At 46.2% G+C, this 22,646-nt stretch overlaps 2 protein-coding genes across 23 annotated transcripts in view; one reads left to right on the forward strand and one right to left on the reverse strand.

The window, feature by feature from the left end:
- Positions 1-451: 451 nt before the first annotated feature.
- On the reverse strand, positions 452-4,839 carry LOC101079600 (succinate receptor 1). 2 transcript variants are annotated; one of them, XM_029843932.1, is made up of 3 exons: positions 4,689-4,839; positions 2,210-2,283; positions 452-2,080 (listed from the first exon to the last, which is right to left on the reverse strand). In XM_029843932.1, exons 2-3 carry the CDS (start codon positions 2,210-2,212, stop codon positions 1,103-1,105), a joined length of 981 nt encoding a protein of 326 aa, XP_029699792.1. In that variant the 5' UTR covers positions 2,213-2,283; positions 4,689-4,839; the 3' UTR covers positions 452-1,102. The 2 variants fall into 2 exon arrangements, with proteins under 2 accessions (XP_029699792.1, XP_011606629.2); XM_011608327.2 differs by lacking the exon at positions 4,689-4,839 and having other exon boundaries at positions 2,210-4,677.
- Positions 4,840-11,459: 6,620 nt separating this feature from the next.
- LOC101068615 (muscleblind-like protein 1) overlaps positions 11,460-22,646 on the forward strand; it is a 42,460-nt gene continuing 31,273 nt past the window's right edge. For 18 of the 21 annotated variants that reach the window (XM_011608330.2, XM_029843356.1, XM_029843351.1 and 15 more), the window contains exon 1: positions 15,522-15,678. The gene's annotated coding sequence lies outside the window, so the exon portion shown is untranslated. Of the gene's footprint in view, positions 11,619-15,521; positions 15,679-18,078; positions 18,230-22,646 lie in introns of those variants that run through there. The other 3 variants (XM_029843349.1, XM_029843348.1, XM_011608331.2) reach the window with 3 other exon arrangements.

The following is a 22,646-nucleotide window of genomic DNA, read 5'->3' on the forward strand; positions in this document are numbered from 1 at the left end:
AAGGGTTAAAATGTGCCAAGAAAGCTTAGAACGAGCTCATGCTGTGGACTGTGGTTAGCCATGCGCACATCCTGTGAATATATCCTGGCCACATTATTGCTGAACAAACACCAGCAGAGTGTACCTCACAGCCACGCTGAAACCCAAGCGCCCTCTGAAATGTCTGAAAGATGCCCACTTGTTTTAATATTTACTACCTTTTCTCATCGCCCCAGTCTTCATACCACCCCCTGGCTCACAGTTATGAAACTAATATGAGAGCAAATCTTTTTGTTTTTTTCATACCAAACGTCTTTACCTTGCCTAATCCGGCAAAGGTGCCAGTAAAAATAAATCAAGTTATTAGTCTTGAGTGAAATGAAGCCCATGATCCTGTCTGTTGGATAAAAATGAGTTTAAGGGTGTTTCAAGAGATTTGTTGCCTGTTTAAGGGAGGAAAGGTTACAGCCAGGCAAGTATGAAGCATTTATTATGAAATATCTTTCTGCGTGTCCACTGAAAGAAGAATGAGCTGATAAAATAGCTGGAGGAGGTTTCACAAGCAAAAACCACAAACTTATACACAAAGCAAATGAGGGTAAAGCTCCATAACAATGTCAATTAGCCACATTTTCATCCTTCATACCAACATTTACATATAAAATGCAAAAAGAATTCTAAAAATCGCTGCTACCTTTAATATTATAATAAACAGTGCCATTTATAAATAGTATCAATTCATGTATCACTCCTAAACATGTCTGAAGACATGAATCACACTCTGTTGACACCTTTAGAACAAAAATGACATCAAACACCACAAAGTATGCTTATTATCACAATTTGCCAACAATAGTTTGAGGAGGCGAATAAAAAGAGAAAGCCTTCTTTAGAATGTGTAAAATGAAACATTTATACTGTATATAATGTAAAATACTGACAGATACAATCTCAAGATAACACAATATATAATAAATGAATAGTATAAACGAAGTACAATAGATGCCATAAGATGATGTCCATCACTGCTCTGCAGGCTACAAGCAGTCGTTACACACCAGGACAGACCATAATACACAGTTTCCTCACAGGCAGCTGCGCCTGAATGATTACGTAAATGCTTTTAGCCTCGTTTTACAACATCTTTTTGTCGGGCTAGTTCTCCCTGAGCGTCTGCCTTTCGGACCAATTTCCTCATCTTGGCGCGCATCAGCACAGTCAACTTGTCGCCAATCAGGAAGTAGAAGACGGGGTTGATGACGCTGTGCAGAAAGGCCAGAGGTCGGGTCAGGATGTACAGTCCCTTGATGTACCTGAGCGTGCACGGCTCCACTCCGGTCCAAACCTGCGTGGAGGCGATTCTGATGTTCCTCATCACGTGGTACGGGGTGTAGAGGACCAGGAACATGGCTGCGGCCGAAGCCACCACCCTGACAGGCCGCTTGAAGGAGGCGGCCCGCCCCTGCAGGGCCCTTTCCTGGAGATGGAGCAGGTGCGCTATCTGGTAGGTGAAACCGCACAGCGCCAGGAGCGGGAAGATGTACCCGGTCAGGGTGAGCCCCAGGCTGTAAACAAAGCTGTTGATGTCTCCCGTCAGGCTGGAGAAGTCCTTGCACTGTTTCCAGTTGCCCTTCTGCAGGTCCTGGACCATCAGCACTATCATGGGCGCCACTTGGACGTTGACCACCAGCCAGCCGAGCGCGGTCACCGCGAGCGCCGTCCGCCGGTTCTGCAGCCAGTGGTTCCGCGTTGGGTGCCTGACCAGCAGGAAGCGGTCCATGCTCAGCAAAACCATGAAGAGGATGGAGGAGTAGAGGTTGACGTGCAGGATGTAGCGGTTGACGATGCAAAAAAAGGGACTGTTTAAGGACTGGTCGTTGCCGTAGATGTAGGAAAGGTGCGGCAGGGTGCAGAGGAAAACGAGGTCAGAGACGGCCAGGTTGAAGAGGTAAATATGGCAGCTCTGCCACACCGGCAAGCAGAATATGTAACCAAGCACAACCAGCAGGTTCCCTGGGAAACCCAGGCAGAACTCCAGGCCGTACAAGGGAGGCAGGAAGTACTTCTCCAGAACATCATCGATTTCTGTACAATTAAATGCCTTAAAAGGAGAGAAGAAGGGGGAGGGAACAGGAGGAAGTCCCAGTCACACAACCAGCTGATCATAATCAAACTCAGGCTCGCTAATTTGACATAAACGAGTATCGAGCGTGTCAATATTGCGACTCACCATGCTGTAAGTGCTGCGTAGGAGCTGCCAATGGCTTCAACCGTAGCGGAGGGAGATGTGAGCAGGTGCAGCCACTATTTGTACAGTAGAAAGGGTAAACAGTTGTGGTAATGGGGGAGTCTGGGCTGCGACGCGGCTTGAAAATCCAATCACAGCAGCCTCTCGCTGACCGTGACACATGACAATGACAGCAAAAATGACTTCAGTCGTTTTGGGAGCCCAACGTGCTGCGTTCAAGGGGTGAGTACAATCGGTGTTTGTGCAGGGATAAAGTGTGTGTTGACCTCTGAGGCGCTGGAGAACACAACAAATCTCAAAAGCTGCATGAAAACTGATCCAGGGGCCTTTTTCTGGACCCACAGCAGGCTGACGGAGCAGTTCAGGTCTCAGGTCTGCACCGCAGCTGAGCAAATTCTGCAAATGGACGCTTATTTCCATCCCAGGTGTAAATAAAATAGGGCCTGAAATATCCTGATATGAGCCCTGCCGGTTTATTACCGCAATATGATTTGGAGCCATATTAAAACTATAAATCATCAGCAAAGCAAACACACACCACCATGTGACCTTTACGGTCCAGAAGGTCAGCATCCGTTAACTCCAAACGCGATCTAAATCGGGCCCAAAAGCTACGGGCGAAATGTGGTAACCATACGAGAACTTCCACAATATTGACTCTTTTTGTAGAAGATTCCACCGGGTGTTTAGTATTCTTTTCCTCAGGGTTGCGTAAGCCGGGCTCATCGTCATGATAACGACTATTCTGTTCGAGAAGCCGTTGTATATTTTGGAAACAAAGCCTACGATGTTGGACGGCCTTTGGAAAGCACATGACGTGCTGCTGAGAGACATGTGAGACCAACTCAGGAGGAGGAGGAGATTCTTCTTTGATACCTCTGGGTAGACAAGCAAGATAAAATGGATCCAGTATGTCCTGGAGAAGTGTGTTTCTAGTATGTTATTTTTGGGATCCAGTGTAATGAAGCGTTCCTCTTAGGAGCCGTCAGCAAGTCTGACATAATGCTCTTGGTGATTTAATCAGGTTTTATCCTTGTATCATTTTAAATATATCAGTAGGAGAATATAGCTGCTTAATATTTTCAATGCAGTTTGCATTAATGGAAATTTGTTCGATGATAGCGCCCCCTGGTGGCCAAGTGTTTTATTGTTTTATTGCTTTTTAATTCCATTGAAAAACCTGACCTTGTTTAAGCTAATGGAAAGTCCACCCGTCACTTTTATGCAAAGTACATTTAGAATATTCCAGCCTGATATTCCGGCAGGAGACTTTCTTCAGAGATTTGATGTGATAAATAATGAGTCCAGCAGAGGGGGGTGTTTCCCTAAAGCTCCGGGACTGTCCCGCATGATGTCCGTGGAGACCGATTTAACAATGATTAAAAATACCAAGTAGACTAGAACTCTCTGAGAACTGCTGTTCCACATAAGGTTTGGAAACTACAAAAATCCAATATTTACACAACTGAACACATTAAGTGGTCTGTTTTTACTCACTCTTTAATGAGGTTAAAAGCACGTTTCTTAAGGTGTTTCTGGGTGTTTCTCTTCAGCCCTTGGCTAACAATGTCCCACTTCTAGAAGGTGACACACTTCACCACATTTTATTACGAATTACTCTCGCCATTCACGTATTATAGCAGCTTAATTGGATGAAAATGAGTGCAGGCTGGTGGTCGTGGTATCATGTGACCTGGAAGCATTATTTTAAACCATCAGATTTAAGTATTTTTGTCTACCCCTCCTTCCCCTATCATTTCTTCCCCTTTTCTTTTGAGTTTGTCCATCCTCCTCATGTATCACAACGTCACTTCATCATGTCCATCCATTTTCTACTCACAACCACTTGGTTCTGATCGGGGTCACCGGGGATGAGGTCACATATTGAGAGGCGGGGGACGTCACTCTGAGAAAACCCCACAGACACGGGGAGACTGTGCCAACAGAAATATCCAAACACAAGTTCTTCCATGCAGGGTCTCTGCTAACCACTGCAAGTCTGTCCCGATGGGCCCGATGGACAGCGCCAGTGTAACATTATATTCATTTCTGCCCATTGAGTGTCATGCAGCGAGGTGCACAAATGGACAGGCATGTAGCCATCACACAGATGTAATAGCACATGAAAAGAAAGCAGAAGTGGACCGTAGACAAGCACAAAATGTACATCTGTTCTATTTTAGTAAAAAACTAGTAAAAAAATCCGGAGGTAATTGCAGGAGGTGTTAAAAAGCCCGATGTGTGCATAGTGGATGCTAATGCATCAAATGGAGAAAAGTGAATGTGTTTCAATGTTGGCAGGCATATGGACCTTAGCGACAAATACACTGACAGACAGGTACAAAAGTATTCAAGAGTGGACATGACATGACTCTTTTAGGTTGCGGCATTTATAAATAGATATAATACATATAAAAAGCTGTATATAAAAAGCATCTTAAAATGTTTAATGTTTGCATACCTCCGTATCAGAAGTCTTCGGTCGCTGTGCGGGACACTTCCTGTGTCACAGGCATTTATTTTAACCCTCCAATTTCAAGTTAACTGCTTGTGGCTGGGGTTGCTGTGACTTGTAACACATAGTTGAGTAAGTCAGCGTTTGTCCACTGCAGCTATGAGTGATTTTCTTTCATCACATCATCAGCGTGAATCAGCATCTACACTTCCAGGTTCTCTAATCTAAAGTTGTTTCGTAAGCGAGCCCAAACACACGGGAGCAGACCCGAGGGCCCTTTTGTATAAGTGTTTCATTACGGCCTGACTTTTTTTTTCTTCTTCTTCTTCTCCTTTACAGATGTGAACAGAAAATAAAGGCCCTCCTGTTCTGCGTCTTTGCTGATGACATCATGCCGCCACTGCAGGGGAACCTGGGAGTCGTCAAACAGGTAAAAAAAATTCTGTAACGATTTAGCAGAAACAATGAACATCTTGTAAGCTCCTTGCTGATTGTTAAAGCGCTTTGAGTGCCATATAAAAAGGAGGGAAAACAGGTTTCACATGTCACATTTAGCTGCCCGTCGCTCTGTCGGCTAACAGGAAACCTTCATGCACTTTTCTGGTGAAAATCACTCCCTTTCTTTCAGTCTTCCCTCATTTCCTCCTCTCCTCTTGTCATCTTCGTGGCACTTTTTGCCTCCCGTCTGCGGTAAAAAAGGAAGAAACGCGGCTGGAGAATTTATCTTCTTGTCACTTTCATAAATTGGAAGAATGGCTTGTCACAATCACGGCCTCTTAATTGGTGTCAGTTGGCGTCGGGGGGAGCGGAGCAAGCTCTCAATCGTTGCTCTGGAGGTTGCAGTGTGGAGGAGAGAGAAGGGCGCTTCCATGCGGTGACACGTTCACATTTTTTCCCACATTTTACGGAATGACAGGAAATAAGGAGAGATCATATTTTTAGAGGCGCTTTATAAACAGGGCTGTAAATGTGTGTTCCCAGGTCAAGGAGGTTTATCCTGTTTGGTTTCTCTGCACTCCATTGCAGACCCTAAAACATGGTGGCGCGCAGTCCCACCGTGGCGGGGGCGGGGGGGCTCAGATGTTGGCTGCACAGGTTAGCAACAGGTTGGGTCATGACACTTCGGTTCTGTCCAGATGGAGAAGTTTCTCATAACTTTTTTGCATTTTTACTCTTGTTCACCATTTAGCTTGATGCTATCAACACATTTCCACACCTGTGTCATTTAGTCCAACATTAACGTTAACGTTACTCAGGCCCATCTCGCTACTTTAGTCCCTATGACAACGCTCTCAAAATCAACAGAGGCGTCATCGGGTCACGTCATGTACGCGCTGAAAGGAAGTATATCCATGCGTGTTGGGTGGACCAGGATGGTTCTGGATGATGTGATCTACATTTGAGTGTGTTTGGACACTTTCAGCCCTTATTTATTGCCATGTAATCGGCTTTATTTATTTACCTCCCGCTGACTGGGAGGGGACAGTTTGTTTAACGCGTGTTTGGCCAATTTGTTGCTGCCAGAAGGACTCACATACTCGCTCTCCCTCTCACACACGCACGTCTCATGGTTCCTCGATGATGCGTGAAGCAGATGTGCTGATCAGATTTCCAGATCCCATTACCTGAGACTGCCGTGGAGCGATACGGACGAGCAGCTATCTCTCCTGCCGGAGTTGGCGGAAAAGCACGATTTCTCCCCTTTTGTTCACGTCTCCTCTGGCGACGCTCCAACTCAAACACTCCTCCATTGGCCTGTTGAACACGCAAACAGCTTTGCAGCATTCCTGAGCAGGGGCCGTGCCTCCTCTTCACCTCTGTGCACACACTGCAGCTCAGCCCGCTAATGCTGCGGGACCCCCCCCAAAGGCCTGTCGGCAGCATCCCCACCGTCTCCCTCACAGCGCTGCATTTCTTTATCTGTTCTTTGTAAACACTCTGCGCATGTTCGAGCGAACACATGGCCGGGCCTGTTCTGTGTTTAGACAAGCGGGAGATGGAGGTGCGCCGGCCGTTTCTGCACTGTAAACACGTCTTGAGCGGATGTCTGCTCCGCGGCGCGAATGATGTCAGGGCGCGCGCAGGGCCCCGTCTTAGGCGGTTCACGGGGAAACGTATGACCAAAAAAAGACAACCCAGTGGCATCAGTAGTCTGAGCTAGGCTACGAGCTGTGGCCAGCGGACAGAGGAGTTGAGTTGGCGTTCCTCATTAGATTATAGCTTATTCCTACAACAGACACACAACTGCCACTGTGGCCTGCCTTCCTTCCTTGCTACCTTCCTTACTTCCCTCCTTCCTCAAAGAAAATTTGGTAGAAGAATGCAAAAGTTAATAAGGCTCCATTGTCCTATAATATAGAGCCTACTTTTTTTTATGTCAGTACACAAAGATTTCATAGGATTGTGGAGAAATCAGTGTAATTTGGATGTAAAATGTGATTTTTCCCTTTGGAAAACTTGAGAGGAATTGAGAATGGACATGTTTTCCAACAGTAAAAGCATGTTTGAGCCTTTTGACTCAAAAAGCTCATATTGGACCTTTTTGTTCTGCTAGCTACATTTGCTAATGCTGTGTTAGCAGCTGTTTCTATTTCAGGAGGTAAATTTGGAAGTTAAGTCACTTCATAGCAATGGCGATATTGATACTGAAATGGATACTAAACAGTATTACTCAGCCTACTGAGTACAGTTCCTTTTTTTAAAGAATGATTTTCATCGAGAAAATGATTCATTCAGTCCATGCGTAATTTTTATGTCACTCTTTTATAAAGTGGTATTTTGAAATGACCAGATAACCGTAACTGACGCTGACGAACACGGTGTTTCTGCCAGAAAATGTCCCCATTATACGGCAAGAATACCCGCATTTAGAAAATTACACATTAATACAAAAGAAAGAAGCAATAATACCCGATGATATCACTGGACGGGTTTCCTAAAGCACTCTGGGTAGTGTAGTCCCTTGGAGGTCGTCTCAGTGTAGGTCTGGGCTCCCTGTCAGTGCAGTAAGGGGATTGGATATGCTCTGCTAATGCTATTAGTGTGAGAGATGGGGATTACCGTCTCCAAAGGAAAGGGGAGAAGGGCATGAAATGCGAAAAATCGCCGCGTTGGGAGAGTAAGTGTGTGACAGAGATTTGCATGTTTGTACACGTATTTGAGGGAGATAGAGAGGGATTAAGAGTGGGATATTCCTTCAGACTCGCACAGCCAAACACAAATGCTTAGCTACTGGCTTTAATGCAGGATGTTGTTTGAGCTTTTTTTTTTTTTTTTGTTCTCTTTTAATTTCATCAGGCTGTTTCAGTCCTCTTGAGATTTGAGCTAATTAGTCTATTAAGATGGGCCGCACCTCTCAGAAACAGGCTTATTTTTAGCTAAAGGAGAGTTAGATGTCACAATTACGTTTCTTTAATAAGAGTAGCTAAAAATCTTTCTTGCCCTTTCCTGAAAGGGTCAGTAAAGGAAGGAAGTAACCAAAAAAACCTTAAGGGTCCGACAAACTTAGAATAGGAGATGTTTTGTTTCCGTCTGATACATTGGTGGTGCTGTGGCCCAAAATACCAAGCAAAAGTTTTTGGGTTGATGTAATTGTTCATTTTAAGGTCATTTACTATAATAACATCTATAATAGCACACTCACACACACTCTCTCTCTCAAACACACACTGTGTCTCCTTTCCCATGGCACAAGGTCTAAAATTGGAGAAATCCAGTCAGGGACAAAGTCCCTGAGAACAGGGGAGGATGAACCATTTCACTTTCACTTCTGTCTTCACACCTGCAGGTTGCCAGGACTGGTTAAATATCAGCTTTTCTCACTGTTGACCTCACCTAGTTGGCCTTAAATGCATAAACAGGATGGTGGCTCCCTATTTCCATTAATATATGCTGGCACCTAAAATGCCAGGAAGTTGGACTTGGGTGACATGGTTGTCATGGACACGTGTGGCAGTTTTGTAAATTCACACCACAAAACCACCATGAAACTGTTTGTTTGTCTTTTTGAAACAGTCAGAAACAGTCATTTCCTGCTTCAGATAACGCCATCGGCACAAGATGGCCGCCTGGTGCGTTCCAGTTTTGTGCTATTTCACGTTTGGGAGGAAGTGACCCCTTATTTCAAGTCCCTGGCACACAAATGCAGGAAGCTAGCTTATTTGAACTGCTTCACCTGGACTGACAAGACTGCTTCTGGTACCACAATGGCCCCAGATTGGTGAATTATGTATCAAAGACACGACTGTTTACCTTTAGAGGAAGACCCTTTGACTGGGCCTCAAGAACAACAAAACCAGGAGGTGATAAATCATTAAATCCATGCAGCAAATTCATTAAAACAAACATGGCCCCATGAATATGTAATGCGTGTGTGTGTGGTGGGAGCTCACATGCAGTATTGCGTCACAAAGTATTGGTGGAAACAAACCGTGAATCTACATTTCGTACTCCTTGAGGCCTGCCTCCGGTGGAGTTGGGTAATTTCTTTCTCTGTTCATGCAGCTCACACTGATATTCACAGTCCGTTTCATGGCAAAGCGCATTTTGGAGACATGCGTCGTGAATCCACGGAGCCTTTTTCAGGGCAGAGCTTGTTTCCACTGATAATTGGTAATTCCACTGATAATTCCCCTTCGATAACCATCATCTTCCACATTTTCCTCCTCCTGCCCCCTCACATGTTTGCCCTTCTGCTGTTTGTTCTTTAGCCAACAGCTTTCCCGTGAACTCGCACCCTGTTTTCTATGATTATGTTAGTTAGAGTGGGTCATTTTCTCTGTCTCTATCTCTCAGGGGTCATATTTCCGGCTCAGACCCACAGGATTCAGATTCAGACCTGCTCTGGGTTTCTAGGCTTAGTGAACAGTAGTACATGGATCACAATGATGTTTGGTGGGGGCCACTATGCTTTACTGTATGAGTCCCCTGGTCATCAGGCCGCTTGCATCCCTCCATCATGACAAGATGGAGGCTCATAGAGGAGATTTCATACATATACATATGGAAGGCAGCGATGAGCTGAAGGCCTGAAAACCTAAAAGTTGATAATGGATGGACGGATGGATGAAAGAATTAATTATTCAACAACGTTGCAATTGTTTTTGCGGGAGCCTGTTTTCACTAGAGCTGGAATGGAGACGTTCTTGAAATGCAGCCCACATAGAGTAATGCACACAGCCGTACAGAGGATAATAAATAATATAGGGGAACCACCGGTGGGCATGAAATAAAGGAGGGGGAAAAATCCCCCAGTGGAGGGATGGACCAATAAATTCAAACCCACCTAAAAGTGTGAAAGTATTAATAATTACAGCGGCGCCGCCTGCGCACTATGCATCTAATCAATGGTCATTGCTTCTAAGGGGAGCTGAATGCTGCTAATGAAAAGTCCTGGTTAGTGTTAACGTCTCTAATGAATGGGTTTGGTACGTGCACCCTGCGGACACCCGCTGTTGCCATTAGTCCCTGGGAATCAAATTTGAGCAGGTTATTTAACATCCTGCGGCGCCGGCAGCGCCGAAGTGTGTCTGATGATTCCTGCGCACAGTCAAACAGAAGTTTGAAGAGGAATCCACACCTTCTCCCATCTGGCACCGCCCACACGGTCTATACCTTTCTCCGATCTCTTTGCCTTCGTTTGGCTCATTAAATCATCCCTGCAGCAGAACTCCACTAACCCGGCTCAGCAAATCCCACTTCCTACCTGTTCCCATAGCTACTAGAGATGGAGAGGATTTGGCCTGACTGCTCTGGTGCTGTCAAGTGGCCGTTGGGGGTGGACGGGCAGATGTGATGTTTTTGGTGATGGTGAAGACACTAAAGAGGGTAGAGAGAGGAGAGGGGAAGAGAAGGAGGGGGAGGGGGGCGACAGCTACAGGAAAGATTGAGCTTCAGAGGTCGCCGGTGTGACGCCGCACTCAGCTGGGAGCCGCTGAGTTATGAGACCCAGGCCTCCGCGGCTCCCCGGGCACTCTGTCACCACTGAAATAGGCGGGGAAGTGTCGTGTCCTTTATTTCAGCCTCTCTTTTAGGTCAGACCAGACTCCTGTGCTCCGGCGCAACCAGCTCCGGTCTTGATTCGCAGCTGGGCCACCAGTTAATACCAGTTAAAGCCCAAATACACAGGTGACTGGCGAGGGAGGCTGGAACAGCAGCCGAGAAATGGCAGGAGGGCTGGGAAAAAGATACACACGTTCACACAGACAAATCCTTGTATTTCTACCTTCGTGACAACTTTCACGGACATATTACCCAGCCCCTGACCCGAACCGAAACCCAAAAGTTGTCAGCAACAGCCAAAATGGCCCCACTTATCAAAAATGTCCTCACTTTGCTAGCAGAATACGGATTTACAAGAACAAACACACACACACACACACACCCTCCCTTTATCTCTGCAGGCAGAAGCAACAGTTAGCGATCACATGACGGCCGGTCTGTTCCTCAAAGCTGGGCTGTTTTCGTCCGCGCTCAAAGGAAATGTGAACCGAGCAGACCCCCTCCCACCCCGTTTTTCATCCCCTCTTTTGTGTTATTTAAACAGAATGTACACACACGCAGACCCTGATGAGGGAGCAGGCGAGGGTAGGGGTTGGGGGGGGGGGGCTGATGCTGTTGCCGGGGCAACCGTGGCAGTTGCCATCGCGAGGCTTCTCCTGCGGTTTGTATATGCATGTGCGTGGACGCAGCGCGGCCGAGCTCGTCCTCCAAACAGAGGAGAGAGAGATGAAGAGGGAGAGAAAGAGAGGACATCCCCCACCAACCCTGTGCCAGCAGAGAGAGAGAGAGAGAGAGAGAGAGAGGGGGAGAGAGAGAGAACCCATAATGCACTGCAGGCTGCAGGGCTGAAGCCGTGTGGATTCATCAGTTCCTGTTTGGAGCGACACTCATGCGTCTGGATCGTGCGTGAGGGGAAACGCACCTACAGCCAGGCAGGTAAGAGGCTCTACGCCGGCCGTGTGGACAGGCGGCGCCACAGCCAGACGCGCCTGTCCTCCAGAGCCGCCTGGGGAGGAGGGGAGGGAAGGGAGGCTTTGGGAACGGCGGGCTGTTGCCAATATTTGACACGTCCTGATTCCGACAACTTGCCCGCCTGTTGCTCGCGAGCTTTCCCTGGAAAGAGTTTGGGATTTTCCAGTTGAGGTTTTGATGTGAGATTAAGTGATGCACTGGTGGATTTTCGCTGCTCTTGTCTCCTTCCCACTTTTCTTTTTTGGCACGTCTTTCATTTGCAGATACAGTTTATGTGTAAAAGACTTGTCAGATCATCGTGACTGCGTCACCTTTTACCTCTAAGGTTTCAAATTGGTGATAACGGATTTCCCATTAGCTACAAATACTACATTCAAAGCTTAAACCGACACAAAGATGACTTAAATGCCTGTGATGATCATTTTAACCACTTCTCCTTCTGTCATGGGATGTTACAAACACCAGATTTTGCATGTATACAGTGCCTAAGCTGTTAGTAGGCGCAAGTGTGACTTCTCCATTACGGGTCATCTTGTGGTTTAACGGTCGAGGCTTGTGACCATATCTGTTGCACCAGACACAGACGTGCTCGAAAGCGTGACTGCAGCAGCTCAGGGGAGGGGAAAAGTTTATTCCCACCCCAACGGACACACATACACGCAGGCACACACACCCTTGGGACACTATCGTCTAGGCAAAGGAGCGATGAAAAAAGTCTCCGTTGATGCTTTAAAGAAGCAATGAGGTCTTACTGGTGCAAGGACACTGAGACAGGATATGCAAATGGGCTTTGTGGTTTGGGGAATAAATACCTGCAGATCAGACAGAAAGAAAAATGAACTCGAGAGGAGCAAAAATCTTCAAAAACCCACCTGTTATCACACAAAATGGAGGAGCTGCTGGGGTTCATTATGGTTCCTCTAATTAGGAGCCAGACCCTTATTATCTCTGTGGTGGCCTGATAGAATCCTGCACACTCCTGCAGTTATGCAGTCTTCAAAGTTTGTTGTCTGAAATTGCAGAGGTTCCTTCCCAGGGTCTGCGTTACTGGACAGGGACCACACCAGGTCACGCCAACCCCTCATTTGAAAACGTTTAATCACTTGACCTTAAACACTCGGCGGCGGTGCACGTGTAAATACCTGCCAGACTCAGCAGGTTGGCCTCGGGCTTTTCCATTTACTCAGACCCTTGAAGTTTCTCGACAGATATTCTTTTACTCCGCCTCCAGCTCGGTCTCGGCCGAGCGGCGTGGCTCTGGGCCTGATAAACGGATCCAGATCTGGTTGTCTGGCTTTCCCAGCTCCTGCTTTGATGAAAGGGGACGCATACTGTAAGGCCATTCCTGCTCTGTCTGCTGAGGAGTTGGCCTCTGTGGCGTTTACCTGCTGTATGTTTTCATGAGTGAGACTCTTGATTCAATGTAGGTGCCAGCGTTTGGAAGTTGCCCTCAGGTAGGGTTTAAGTTCTTCATTTTGCCATTTATACTGCTGTACTTGCTTTTCCTGACTAATGTGGTGTAATATTCCCATAGTTGGGAACTGTAACATATTGCTCCATATTTCAACATTTCAGAACTAGCCAAAAGCCGTAGTAACATTCAGATGGAGGAAAATCTGAGTTTGCCTTTCTTATTGTCCCTCTCACCTCTCGGATCGGTGCCATTTTAAGCCACGACCGACAGCTTTCCTCATGGAGAGGCTTCACGAATTGATTATCTGGAGCAAATGACAGACAAATGTAGTCAGAGGCCGGTAAACACGCGGTGTTACTGCACAAACATAAGCAAATATGCTCCGCACCTGCTCCGGTATGTAATAACAACATAATGGGAATTAGCAGGACTTATTTCCATTTTACACACAATACAAGGGCTGAATGTGATGTAATTGTGCACAGATACAGAACATGCAGACTCTTGGAGGCAATAAAATGTGTCTTAGGAGCCATATTTGGCTGCATGTTGTCAGCCTGCCAGATGTCCATATTGTCCATATTCTCTGCAGCTGTAGTAGGATGGAGCATATGAACACATTGCTAAACATTTAGAGAAGCTGGAGCTAAATGTTAGCTTAAAGACCCCTCATCAGACCTCTGGCCGCTGTTCAATCAGCAGCTGACCCTCACACACACACACACACACACACACACACACACACACACACATATATTTTGAAATGAAGCACTGTCTAGAGTTTGCAACAACACTCCCAAACTCCTAATAGCAGCTAGCTTATTTGCATGCAAAAATAGCTGTTGATGTAGTGGATGGTGTAGATAACAGGCCACGTGGGAACCCGAAATAACTTTTTACGACTTGACAGGGTGGCGAAATGTCAGTGTTGGTGGATGATGTCAGCCACGGGGATTAAATCTACGAGTTAAAGCTGTGGGCCCACAAACGGGGCAAGAGCCTCCCTGAAGTTTGGGTTCCCACTGGTCCGACTTAAGAGGCCGTATCGGTCGGCGAACGTGTTGACAGACACGGTGATCAACGTCCTGATTTCCTGCCACCGTCAGTGATGTGTCTCTGAGTCACTCAGTAACACCCACCCAACACACAGCCTATGTACACACCTCCACACACACCACACAAACACAAGCACCTGACGTGGTTGTGTTTGATGGAGTGAGACGCCATGGCAACAGAGCTGTGACTCCTGCTGTCCTGTGAGTGGACTGAAGCTGTGGAGGAGAGAGGAGGGTGCTAGCGGCTATCGTGGCTACTCAAGTGCCCTTATTATTATTATTATTATTATTCGCAATACTGTATCTGTGTGTGTGTGTGTGTGTGTGTGTGTGTGTCCTGCTTTTATTTGTTTTCGTTTATCTTTCCTTTATTCCAATGTAATACAGAGGCAGTAAGTTACAGAGAGGAGGAAGAGGGAAGGTCAGCAGGTATTTTTAAAACAATCGGTAACTCAAATCCCGACGCATCATCAGAGAGACCCCCCACCCCCCACCCCCCCCCCCCACCCCCCCCTCCCCCGATTGTCTCGGCTGCAGTGAGGCAAATCTGCATTTGTTGATTTTGACGCCGACCCCACCTCAAAAATCACTAGATCCTCTCTTGGTACCCTCAGTGTAAACCCGGGCACTTGCCCTTTTTCCCTCCCTCGCTCTCTCCTTCCTTCGGTCCAGTTGGTCATGTTTTATTAAGATTGCAGCAATGATAAGGAGAACGAGGGGGGGCAGGTGGACAGGTCTCACAAGCTGCATCTGAATGAGATTTACAGCCCAAAGACAGAGATGGTGGGAAAAAAAACATGAGGAGGGAGGAAAAAAAGCAGTACAGGTGAACCGGTTTAAAACGCAGCCATTCAAGTTCTTTTTGCTTAATGTTGCACAGATGCTAAACTTACTGCAGCATTTCTGTTGTTCAGACACGAATCCTGGAGGGAAAAGTTTCTGTTTTCAGCCCAACTGTTGTTGATCACGTTGGAGTTCCTTCTGTTCGGATGCATCAGTCAGTTTTGGTCTTTAATTTCAGAAGTTTATCCTCGCCACCGTTGCACCAGCTGCAGTTTGCTCTCACAGTCAGCCGTTGTGATACATATGTATATTTATATATTTTTTAAAAGATCAGGATTTATCAGCGCACACGCGCATGTTTCAGAAGTGTTGTCAAGCCAGAGGATGTTTCCGGCAGCAATAGAAGTTTGTTGGAGTTAAGTTCCCACCCTCCCCTCCCTTAAATCCAGGCGCAGAGCTGTGAAAGGTGAACTCGCGGCGCGCTGTGGATGAATTACGTGTGACATGTTTAGCCGTGCCGCCTTATATGGAGCCCAGCGTGCCTGAATACAGGAGGGCTTTGCCAAGAAGGAGGGAGAGGGAGGGAGACAGAGAGAGAGAGAGAGAGGGAGTGAAGGACAGGGAGGGAAGGAAAATGAAGAGAGGGAGGGAGAGAAAACCAGAAGGAAAGGGAAGCAGGAGGGGCAGTGAAAGAGGAGTGCCGAGGAGGAAGCATGAGGTCTTCACTCTCCAGTCTCCCTGCAGCAGTCAGATGAGTCCCTGCAGAGATACAGTAAGTCTTCACTGTTTACTCAGTGTGTCTGTGTGTGTGTGTGTAGTGTGCGTGTGTGTGTGTGCGTGTGTGTGTGTGTGGGTAGAACAGTTGTCCCTACCTACACATTGTCACTGTCTTCTACATTTTATTTTTCACCATCTGGACGGTCAACACTGATGTGCCTTTGACTGGACTTGTGTGAGTAGGCATGTGCGTGTGCGTGTGTGTGTGCGTGCACAGATGGACACCATGCCATACTGCCAGTGTGGGGTAGTCTGGAGTGGTACAGTGTTTATACCAGACGGAGGGGGACCAAAGAATGGGTAGTAATGATAGTGTTTAATTTACTGCAAAGTAGCACACACACCCCCTCATACACACACTCAGACACACATTCCTGGCTCTGGCAGACTACGTTCTGTCTCTTTTGTTCTTTCTTGGACCACATTGAAATTTGTTTTACTGTATGAGAACGCCACTATTAACATGAATGATAAATATGTACTCGGTTATATGAATCAATGAAAACACACACACACACACACACAGCTTTACACTCCCCTATAATGACTGCACTGCTGGAGTTTACAGTAGTGCTACCTTCAGGAAATGATTCCACTCGGCGTCACTCAGGTCGTCCGTGCTGACATCATTGCCGCGGCGGCACACAAGGGATGAGTTCACGTGAAAAGCCTGATTTAAGCTGAGTCTGAGCATAATTTCAGACCACTTTTTCTTTGAAAACTTGTAATTCCAGCTGTAAGTTCCTCTGCGCTATTAACGGTGGCCATTTTGCCCACTCTCCTTCCTGTTCTTGAATGCCTCACCATGATCACGACACCAGGTTTCCTTTCAGAAGCACCAAGTTAAAGTAAAAAGGGCCATAAAACTTCTGTGTGTTCCATCTGTCAGTCATTTCATCCCCTTCGAAGAAAGATTTGTGGTGTTTTCTGTTGGATTGTTAGCTCCAGGAGCCGTGACTGTTTGACTCTTGCCAAACAAGAGCTGTGCAGACAGAAGTGAAAGTAGAGAAAAAACAAGAAAAAGGATTCACACCAGTTTAAGTTTCATTGCCCCTCTTTGACTGGTGTTACCGTCGGTTCTATTTGTTTTTAGCTCAGACGCTGTCATCTCTGAGCATCTTCCCTTCTGCCTTTGATCGTTTCACCTCGTCCTCCCTCTCTGCAGTCCTCATTGTTTCTACTTTTTTCTTGTCTCCCCCGTGTTTCTCCACTCCTCTGCAGATCAGAGCAGGCAGAACTACAAGGTCATTAGAGCGCTGAGCGCCAAGAACAGAGCTGATCGCGATTTCAGGACACATGTCGGAGGGAAGGAGAACCGTGCCTTCACCGACCATTTTAGGCGTTAAACGCGAGGAGGGGCCATTTTTCTGTCATTAGGCTTCTTTTTTATCCTCCCCCACCTATTCAGTTCATCCCTGAGATGTCTGTCCTTTCGCAGTGATGTCATCCCCCCACCGTCCCCCGGCTGGCTCGGGGCAGGTCTCCCGACTGCAGATGAGCGCTGCGTGCAGGATGAAATCTATCTGCCTGCACAGAATAACACGGCCGCCGTACCCCCGCGACCATTATTCAATTATCCGAACTGGCGAAGAACAAAAGGAGGCAGTAACCATCTACCTGGCAGGCAGTCAGGGGGGACAACAGTCCGTTGCCCCAACGGGTCAAGCGGTGGACGTCCTCCAGGCCTGTTTGGCGTGTGGCAGAAATCAGTCACTCAGCAGTGGAGGAGCTGTCACCAGACTAATGTGCATTTGTGGAAGACGTAATCTATCGTAAATACAGCTGGCTGGGCGGAGGAGCCCTCTGTGATTTCCACAGATTAAGGTGTCAAACTGAATCACTGGTCCCAGACAGCTGAAGGGCAGATTACTTTCTCTTTGGCCAAATGACAAGCGAGGGGACTCGGGACTGTATTTGGGCGACTTTGAGTCAGAGAGTAGCTTTTTTCCTCATGACCACCCTTGTTGATGCGTCCAGATAGCAATAAGATATGCAAAACTCCCAAGTGATGGTCACTTTTTGTTGCCCTTTCAGTTGCAGATTGTTTATGATGCATTTCTGTCTCCTCACTACAGCACCTCTCATGCATGAACAGCTAGCCTGACTAAGCCATTTAACCAGGCTTTTGACGTTGTCCAAGTATACGTGCACAGGAGTGCGATCTTTTCTGGTTGAAATCATACCATAGGTGGCGATTTGCACAACTTTAGTTTGTTTGACCTCCGAAACGTCTCCTCCCCACTGACTTTCAGTCGCTACTAGCTAATGCTTTTACGTGTACCTTTAAGGTCAGGTCTTTCAGTCAGAGTAGTCTTTTTTTTAGTTGTCATGATAACCTACCGATTGTAGGCGCTGTGATTCACCTGTACCTCTCCTCCGTCCGCCTGTCTCTCAGCCTGTTCTGCATCAAAATCACCCATCAGTGAGCAAGGCCTGTCCGTTCTGACATGTAACAGTCACAGGCAAAAGACGACTTCCTCGCCGGCATCCGTCGACCCGACTTTGACAACAGCGTGACATCTCCGTCACCTCTCCTCTCGCTGCCGGTTGGTTCCTCGCTCCAGCCCGTTTGTCGTACTGTCTCTGTCGCTCTGCCTCCCTGTCTTGCCATTTCTCCATCTGCCTTGATCTACCCTCCCGCGCATGCAATCACACACACACACACACACACACACACACACACACACACACACACACACACACACACACACACACACACACACACACACACTCTCGTCCTCCTGTGTTATTCCTGAGAGGACTAGACTGGTCTGGCAGTGGGTGGTTTATGTCCATGAACCCAGTGACACCCCGGCTACCGCCGCATTAATCCTCTTCAGCCAGAGGCAGGAACGAACGGTTGCGCAGAGCAAAAGCAAATGTTTGAATGAACAAAACGTATGTGCAATTGCACATGCGACCGCACCCTTCTTTCTGAATCATGCACTCGTGTTAGCAGACAACAGCTTGCAGAGGTGCCACTCGACTGCCCTCATCTCTGATTTCCCCTCTGTTTGTCTTAAAGCTGTAGGAGGTGTGTGTGTGTGTGTGTGTGAGACAGTGAGAGAGAGACAGAGGTTGATGTTGTGCATATGCACATACTGTATATTATTCATATCTGTGTCCTGAATATCAATGCAGCTACTGACCTTCTCGCTGTAGTTTTATCTCCTCTCTGTACCAGACTTGCTGTCTCATGGTTTGTGGCCAATACGAGCGCGTGTGTCTCAAGCTAGCCAACCCGTCTTAAACATCATCATGTTGGAATCATTTTTAAATAAGCTGGAACTCAGGAATTCAACAGCTCCAGAATCAATATTGCTGTGAGCATTTTAGCGTGACTTGTTCCTTCGGCAAACTCTTCTTTTTTCCACTCCAGATACACACAGGACTGACTGACCACAGCGCTGCAGGTAAACAACAAACATATCAGGCTTCCGTTACTCAATGTCACTTGTCTTAATGTTTTCTTAATGAGCCATGTCTCTTGTTGATGAGATTATTATGGACTGTATATCTAAATATTAGAGTAGCTCTGGAGCACTGCTTTATTCTTATAATCTAACTTGGAAATTTAGCCTTTGCATTGGAGTCAAGCCCGACGGCAGTATTTCAATTACAGGAGATGCCCCAATGAGGTTTATTACAAGAGAAATTTTTCTTTGAATTAACTTTTGCCCAATGTTAAATGAAATGTTTGAAAACTTTTCATGTCCTTGAGACTTGACTGAATTTTTCTTATCACCAAAACCAAATGAAGCTGGGTGTTCCTATCAATATTACTCAGGGTTTTTATCTCGCATCTACACTCTAGAGTTCATGGTGAGTATGACAACATGTCAGCAGATTACTATCCTGAACTCGACCATTTAGAAGAACGTTGCACTTTAACTCAGGCATTTTACGAAACAACTGAGACGTTCTATCTGGGTTTGAGACTGACAAGAGAATTGTGTTGAATTTCACTATTGTGTTGTCTGAGTAATTTGTGGTGTTTGGCCACATAATGTGAATGGAAAAGTTTTACTTAAGAGAATACTCGTAGAGGACAACAGTGCATAAAGCAGGCAATAACCTCGTCACTACCATGCTAACAGATGAGCAGAGGTCATGTGACTCAGCAGAGTTTAACAGGAGAGCTTTTACAGATGGGGGAAACCCTTGAACATGCAGCTAAAGGTCAAAAGAAAAAGAGCCGAGAGAAGATTAATAAAGGAGATGTGAGAAATGTCAAAAAGGAACATCTGCTCTTTTCTTCATCCCCACCCTGACTCTTCCTTCTCCTCCATACCTGCTCACCTCTACATTCCCCTGACCACCAGACGCCAACATGCGCTAACTTCTCTCTTTTTTACGCCTTCCGTTATCCACCTTCCGTTACTCCCCCCACCCCACCCACATCCACCACCTCCTCTTCCTCCTCCTCCATTCTGTTGCTCCTATCAGCATAAAGGGCACCTCAGGTTGTATGAAGATGATATCCCGGTCAGCCGGTGATGCGGTGTAATGTGAAACGTCCAGCATCTGCTTTTTGCTGCAGCGATGCCCTTTCACCTCTCACATTACTGAATTTCCCTGCCCCCCACCTACCCCCCCACCCCCTGTCTTCATTTTTCCTAGTGCCTTTCAGATGTTGCCTGATTGAATCTGTTCGCTGCCTGCAGAAGTTTTAACACTCCGATGCCGTGCCACAACAGCGGTGCAACAAATCATACAACACTCAGCACAGCTAAAACTTTTCTGCTTCCTTCAGATCTGCTGACAAACATCACGGCATGTTGCAACATACAGATTACTCAAACTCTCTGTGCGTCTCTCTCCAACATCAATTATACATCTGTGAAAAGTACAACACCAGTTTGCTGCGCGAGACCAAAGAGACACAGAAAAAGTCGTTAATTTTGTTGCCATCCCATCACACAAACAACTCAATATAAATATTAGATGGGGGAAGGTGCCAACAGATTTCCCCCTGCTGCTGTAAATTTTTTAAGCTAAGGAAATCAAGCAAATGCATTGATCCACATCATGAGGATCTTGGCCTCTATTGGAACTATTCAAACACAGACTCGGTTAAGAAAAAAACCCTGTTATTTCCAAATAACGGATGACGTCATTTAAGCAGCAGCACACGAGGGATGTTGGCATGCAGAAACTCAGCGCCACATGCGCTCTGTCTACCCAACAGACCTCCAAAATCTGCATTTAAAAAAATAAACAAAACAACAGAAGCCCATATGTGTGTTTGTGCACATGTGGGACATTAAGGGGTGTGTGCCGTACCCTCAGCCCTTCCCCACCTTCAAATTTATTACCTTAGTTGATGTGATGGTGTAATAATATCTCCTGCCTCTGGCTATGGGAAATGGCCACATGCATTATTCAATAATGCTAAGATGCTTATTGATGATTGCTTTATTTATATATTTGCCTCTTTGCCTCTACCATTCCTCATATTTCAAACTTCTTAATCCACTACTTTGGTGCAGGACTATATCTAATAACCCTGACTCTCTCAGGTGGGGAAATAAGCTCATTTTATTGAGTGCCTGTTACTGCTTCCAGCCTGGACCTCTTTGACATCAGAACTGCTTATTTTGTTATTCTCTGAAATGATGGGGCCTCTTTAAGACCGGTGAGCTCGTAGCTGTGTTTGAGACGTGGATGTTCCGTTTGTGCGCTCATCTGCAGAGCACGCTGAAAGAGAAGCGCTGAGATTCATTTTGTAGCCAAAGAATGTCCAAATCTAAATTTGCTCCAGGGCAGCAGTTCATGCTTCTTCAGCAGGACTAAATCAAATGAGCACGGGTCCGGCGATCAGGTGCTTTCTTGCAGATGTTGGGTAAAGTAAGCCGTGGTGATTCAGCAGTCCTCAATTTTCCTCATCTGTGTTGCCCCCCTGAAGACATCAGAGAATCACAACGCCTTCTGTCTCACTGCCGTGCATTCTAAATACCTCCGATCTCGGGTTTATTAAAGTTTCTCTCAAAAAACCAGAACTGCTCCTCGCTCTGCTCCTTATCGAGCTTAATCTAGTCGATGGACGCGTTGCGATTTCCTCAGATCAGCCCTCCAGCACCGACAAGCGCGTCAAACTCGCGCCGAAGAGAACCTCACATGAGAACCTCAGTAGATCGTCTCGAGCGTGTCTGGATGTTTAAACTCAAACCCTGATTAATAAATAATCAAGTAACGGCAAATGAATCAGAAACTAAGACAGTTGAGAATTACCACGTGAGAAATTTGCAAGCTGTAAAGTCCCAAAGGCCCCACAGTAGGCGTCTGAAACGAACTGTAGCAGCAAAGGTTAATAGCGTTAATGACCATATTAAGAGTTTAAGTCTATTAAAGCATAAGGCAAGTCATAAACCAGGACCACATTTCCTCCTTGCATTTCAAATTTAATTTTGGTAAATCTACATTGTCGCAGGATGGTTTTCCATACAAACTGTCTGGAGATACTGATGTTTCCAATTTGGTCCTAAACATAATTACAAGGTCATAACATGCTAATCAAGTTGCAGCTTACATCTATTTATACCCAGAATTATATTTGATATTTACTGATGTGGAGCAGCAATGACCCGGAGTTCCATGTCAGCAAACTTGCAGTCGCAGTCATCATTTCGGAATGATTTAACCCTCTGAAAATTGGTATTCATATCAAAATCAATTGAATAAATAATAAAATCCCACTCTCGAGTGCGAGGGATCTAAAAAGTGTGGAATGGGTGTATTTACTGTAAGTTCAGCAGCTGTGGGAAGTTCTTTTTTGGGGGGGACACTTAGTTCTTTTAACAACTGAATGTGAGTGAAGGGTTCAGCAAAGAGTTTAGGAGGATTTAATGAGCGTGCGGGAGGGTTTTGAATTTTAAAAGTGGTTAAGTCTGTGCCCCTCTGTCCTTTGTTTCGGATGGCAATGGTTTAATTTTAGGTTTTGTTATATAAATCTTTGGATTGATT

This window comes from Takifugu rubripes, chromosome 11, assembly GCF_901000725.2.
Source record: "Takifugu rubripes chromosome 11, fTakRub1.2, whole genome shotgun sequence".
Lineage (NCBI taxonomy): Eukaryota > Metazoa > Chordata > Actinopteri > Tetraodontiformes > Tetraodontidae > Takifugu > Takifugu rubripes.